This window comes from Nyctereutes procyonoides, unplaced genomic scaffold (assembly GCF_905146905.1).
Source record: "Nyctereutes procyonoides isolate TBG_1078 unplaced genomic scaffold, NYPRO_anot_genome, whole genome shotgun sequence".
NCBI lineage: Eukaryota > Metazoa > Chordata > Mammalia > Carnivora > Canidae > Nyctereutes > Nyctereutes procyonoides.
This window is the reverse complement of record NW_026575148.1, coordinates 3,541,409-3,547,344: the sequence shown is the minus strand read 5'-3', so window position 1 is coordinate 3,547,344 and position 5,936 is coordinate 3,541,409. Positions and strand designations below refer to the sequence as shown.

At 36.7% G+C, this 5,936-nt stretch overlaps 1 protein-coding gene and 1 pseudogene across 1 annotated transcript; both read left to right on the top strand.

The window, feature by feature from the left end:
- Window positions 1–1,522: 1,522 nt before the first annotated feature.
- Window positions 1,523–1,992, top strand: LOC129501663 (small nuclear ribonucleoprotein E-like). The gene has a single exon (XM_055312857.1). The coding sequence runs from the start codon at window positions 1,547–1,549 to the stop codon at window positions 1,823–1,825; it is 279 nt and encodes a 92-aa protein (XP_055168832.1). The 5' UTR covers window positions 1,523–1,546; the 3' UTR covers window positions 1,826–1,992.
- A 3,317-nt stretch (window positions 1,993–5,309) lies between these two features.
- Window positions 5,310–5,515, top strand: LOC129501664 (neuronal regeneration-related protein-like; annotated as a pseudogene).
- Window positions 5,516–5,936: the final 421 nt, after the last annotated feature.

Here is a 5,936-nt window from a genome sequence, read left to right as displayed (position 1 = left end):
TATGGTAGTGATCACTTCATAATGCATATAAGTGTTGCATCACTATGCTGTACACCTGGAATTAATATAATATTGTATGTCAACCACACTTCAATTTTAAAAAAGAGGAAAAAAGAATATAGAGAAAAACATAAGCATAATGAGGAGAGATGTAAGAGATACTATCAAAATTAAAACAAACAAAAATAAATGAAACTCCTAGAGATTAAAACTAGTGTCTTAGATGAGATTAAAAATACACTAGATGAGATTAACAGATGATGTAGTGAAGAAAAGACCTGTGACCTTGAAAACACAACAAGAGAAACTATTACATTTGAAGCAAAGAAAGGAAAAAACAGCAAAGAAACACAGAGATCAGTGACTTGTGGAACAACAGCAAGTGGTATAGTAACTTGCAATGGCAGTCTCACAAAGAAGAGAAAGAATAGAAATAGAGACCACACATTTTCCAAACTTGATAAAAATTATAAAAGCAGGCCCATGAATGTCAATGTAGCCCCCAAAAAATAAGCAAAGAAATATATATTAGGCACATAATAATTTAATTGCTAAAAACCTATGATAAAGAGATGATCTTAAAAGCATTTGGGGAGTGAAAGGAAAAACATACCTACAGAAGAACAAAACAAGCATATTAAGTATTTCTTATTAGAAACTTTCCAAGCTAGAAGAGAGTAACATGTTTAAAATACTGAAAGAAAACTACAATTCTATACCCAGTGACACTATCTTCCAAAATGCAGGTAAATTAAATGAAGACTTGCAAACAAACAAAAGTTGAAAGACTCAACTGCCATTAGATCTGGACTACAAGAATTCTTGAAGAAAGTTTTTCAGAAAGAAGGAAATGATACTAGATTTTTTAAAAAATGGAAAACACAAAGGAATAAAGAGCACCAGATCTGTGACTATGTGGGAAGATATAAAAGCTATTTTTCTTACTTTTTTAATCCCTTTACAAAATAATTTACTCTTTAGAGAAAAAAATAACATATAGAATTCATAAAACATGTCAAAATAAACTACATGACAAAAATTGCACAAAGGATAGGAGAACAAATGAAAACATCCTATTATAAATTTCTTTCACTATACATAAAGAGGTATAGTATTATTTGAAGGTACTCCAGGATACATTAAAGATTTATATTTTAAACCCTACAGCAACCACTAAGATGAAACAGAGACGTACAGCTTATAATCCAATAACAGATAAAATGAGTGTTGCTTTTGAATTAACTCAAAAGCATGTAGAAAAAGAAAACATGGTACAAAGAATAAATAAAAAATAGCTCTTACACCTTCCACAAAAATTAACTCAAAATGGATCATAGACCTAAATCAAAACACAAAACTATAAAACAACTGAAGAAAACAGGAGAAAATCTAGTGACCTTTTAAATATATGGCAATGACATTAAATATAACATTAAAGGCACAACCACTGGAAGAAATAATAAACTGCACTTCATTAAATTTTAAAACTTCTGCTTTGCAAAAGACACTGTCAAGAGAGAGCACGTGGTCTTTGTCCGCTCCCACCATGGTGTACCGGGGCCAGGGCCAGAAAGTGCAGAAGGTGATGGTTCAGCCCATCAACCTCATCTTCAGATACTTGCAAAATAGATCTCGGATTCAGGTGTGGCTTTATGAGCAAGTAAACATGCGGATAGAGGGCTGTATCATTGGTTTTGATGAGTACATGAACCTTGTATTAGATGATGCCGAAGAGATTCATTCTAAAACAAAGTCAAGAAAACAACTGGGTCGGATCATGCTAAAAGGAGATAATATTACCCTGCTCCAAAGTGTCTCCAACTAGAATGAATGATAAGTGAAGTGAGAAATTCTTGAGAAGGCCACGTAGTTTGTTTTTTTAGATGTCCTTTGTTGGGAATATAGTTCTAAAACCCTTGTTCGTATTGTTTTGATTACCTTTATGTTCTTACCAGAGGACAATAAATGCTGTGGGATTGTTTTTACTAAAAAAAAAAAAAAGACACTGTCAAGAGAAGAAGACAAGTTACAAGATGGGGAGAAAATATTTGCAAAAGGCCTGATAAAAGGACTGTTATCCAAAATAAACAAACTCTTAAAGCTCAATAACAAAAAAAAAAAAAAAGGTTCAAGACCTCAACAGACACCTCACCAAGGAAGATATACAGATAACAAACCTATGAAAAGATGCTCCACATTATATGTCATGAGAGAAATACAAATTAAAACAACAGTGAGATATCACTGCACATCCATTAGAATGGCCAAAATCCAGAACACTGACAACACCAAATGCTAGCAAGGCTGTGGAGCAACAAGATTTTTCGCTCACTGATGGTAAAAATGCAAAATTGCACAGTCCCTCTGGAAGACAGTTTGGCAGCTACTTACAAAACTAAACATACTCTTACCATATGATCCAATCATCATGCATATTGGTATTTAGCCAAAGGAGCTGAAAACTTATGTCCACACAAAAACCTGCACACTGATGTTTATAGTAGTTTTATTCATAATTGCCAAAACTTGGAAGCAACCAAGATGTCCTTCAGTAGGTGAAGAGATAAGTAAACTGTGGTACAACCAGACAAAGGAATCTTATTCAGCACTAAAAAGAAATGAGCCAACAAGTCATGAAATGACATGGGGAAACCTTAAATACATTTTACTAAGTGAAAAGGCTACATAGTGTATGATTACAACTATTTGACATTCTTTCTGAAAAAAGCATAACTATAAAGAGAGATGATGAGACAATCAGTGGCTACCAGAGATTGGGAGAGAGGAAAAGACAAGTGTGCAGAGAAAACAAGAATTTTAGGGCAGTAAAACTATTCTATAGTATACTGTAATAATGGATATGTGTAACTGTACATTTGCCAAAACCCATAGACTGTATAGCACCAGGAGTGACCCTGGTATAAACAATAGACTTTGGGAGATAATTATGTGTCAGGATAAGTTCACCAATTGTAATAAACACAATTGTAATAAATCCCACACTGGTGTGGGATGTCGATAGTGGGAGAGGCTGGGGTGGATTTGCAAAGGGTATGTAGTTTCTATAGTTTCCACTACATTTTGTTGTGAATATAAAACTGCTCTAAAAAAAAGTAAGTCTACTCTGAAACTTAACAATGCATTTTGATGTGATCATATAGAAAATTCCATTAAATACAAATGGCGTAAAAGCCCAAATTAAAAGGCAGAGTTGTCAAATTATATATATATTTTAAAACATTAATTTATTTATTTGAGAGAGAAAGAGTGTGGGGGGAGGGGCAGAGGGAAAGAATCTTCAAGCAGACTCCCCACTGAGTGTAGAGCCCAAAGGGGGGCTCAATCCCACAACCCATGAGACCATGTCCTGAGTGGAAACCAAGAGTCAGACACTTAACCAACTGAGCTACACAGGTGCTCCTTAAATTCTGTTTTAAAAAGATAAACCAACAATATACTCCATATAAGAAATCCACTTTAAATATAGTGACACAGGGGATCCCTGGGTGGCGCAGCGGTTTAGCGCCTGCCTTTGGCCCAGGGCGCGATCCTGGAGACCTGGGATCGAATCCCACATCAGGCTCCCGGTGCATGGAGCCTGTTTCTCCCTCTGCCTGTGTCTCTGCCTCTCTCTCTCTCTCTCTGTGACTATAATTAATTAATTAATTAATTAATTAAAAAATTTTTAAAAAATATAGTGACACATATAAGACAAAAGGATGGAAAGGAATCATAAGAAAGCTAGAGCAGCAAAGTTATTTTCAGATGAAGTCATTTTCAGAACAAGATATACTACCAGATATAAAAAGAATATTTTATAATGAAAAAAAGGTTAGTTCACCAAGAGAACATGATAATCCTAAATACATATGTACCTAAAAATGAAGCTTCAAAGTATAGGAAGCAAAAACTGATAGAACTAAAAGTAGAAATAGAGAATTCTCAGTTTTAGTTAGAAATTTCAATACGGCACTCTTGATAATTAACAAGTAGACAAGAGAAGTCAGTCAGGATCTCAACACAACAGAAAACACGTTCTTTTCAAGTACACATGGAGCATTCAGCAAGGCCCACTGTATTTCTGGCCATAAAACAAATCTCAAAATTTTTTAAGGATCGAAACCACATGAAGTATGTTTTCCCAGTGTGGCAGACAAAATAATGGATCCCTAAAGTTGTGTAGTAATCAATTAAACCTATAAATGCATTAGATTACATGGAAAATAGGAATTGGAATCAACAATGAAATTATGATTGCTAGTTTAGTGACCTTCAAATAGAGACAGTATCCTAGATGTTTCAGGTGAAATCAATGTTATCTACAAAGCCCTTAAAAGTGAAAGGAGGCAGAAGAAGGAGAATCAGAAGATAGCAACATGAGGACTCCACACAACATTGCTGACTCTGAAGATGGAGGAAGAGGCTCACGAGCCAAGGATTATAAACTGCCTCTAAAAGCTGGAAAGAGCAAGGAAACTGATCCTCCCCTAGAGACTCCCCCAAAAAATGCAGCTTTACTGTGTCATCTTGATTTTTTTTGAAATAACAGTGTGTATAATATGTCTTTCCAGTAATATATCCTTTCATTAAGATATGTGTTGGTAAATTTATGTGTAGCAGCATACTGGACAAGCCATGAGTTTAACTTCTTAGAACTACACTGTGTATAAAACACCCTTCAGGGATGCCTGGGTGGCTCACTGGTTGAGTTTCTGCTTTTGGCTCAGAGTGTGATCCCGGGTCCGGATCAAGTCCCCCACCGGGTTTCTTCCAGGAAGCCTGCTTCTCCCTCTTCCTGTGTCTCTGCCTATCTCTGTGTCTCTCACAAATAAATAAATAAAATCTTTTTTTAAAAAATCCTTCAAATAGGGCAGCCCTGGTGGCGCAGCGGTTTGGAGCCGCCTGCAGCCTGGGGTGTGATCCTGGGGTCCCAGGATGGAGTCCCACGTCAGGCTCCCTGCATGGAGCCTGCTTCTCCCTCTGCCTGTGTCTGTGCCTCTTTCTCTCTGTGTCTACGAATAAATAAATAAAATCTTTAAAAAAAATTCTTCAAATAATGTCTTCTTTCATTAAGATATAACTGTTTTAAAACTTATGTGTAGAAACATATGGAAAGAGTCATGTGCCTCCGTCCACCATCACTGCCATCCCCACAAGCCCAGCTTTCTAGCATGATGCCCTCTTTCATCCATATTTGTGTTTCAGGTGTAAAGAGGAGAGAGTGAAGAGGGAGTGGAGCTTTTGTCTGTTGATCTCCCTGGACTGAAGAGAGGGAGGGTGCAAAGCCGAGACTCTTAATGATTCTCAAAATGGTTTACTACCCAGAGCTCTCTGTCTGCATCAGTCAAGAATTATTTCCAAATATGGAAATGGAGGGAAAGCTCCCTAAGGGAAGATTTCCTGTCCCAAAGGAAGTGAACTCAAGAAGAGTGATGAGATTGAGGCTACCTCCCTGACTCCACTTGGTGGCAATGAACTCCACTACCCAGGTGTCAGTCACCTCTACTCTTTTTAATTGTAACATCTCTATATGGTGTATGCGTACTGATGAGGTCATGGTATCATACATGAGATTTTTTCTGTGTAAATCAAGTATAAGAAGGAACTATGTGACTCTGAGCCTTGCTTTAGAGAATTTACAGTGGACATATAATCATCAAATTAGTTTTTAATCTTTCTGATTCAGGTGAAAATGCTCAGAATTTCACACTATGAATTCATGTTTATAACCTTTATAGGTGGGCTTTCAGGCCTGGTTCTCAACAATGATGTCTTCCACAACTCAAACACCCTCTGCTCTTACACAACCAGTCCACTCTGGCTTTTTCACTCACACAGTTCCCAACTGCTTCTTGGAGGAGTCAAGAGTCCCCCCCCCCTTTTTTTTGCATTTCGATGTAACAAGCCAAGTGGTTTACGTTCATCAATTGTCTGTA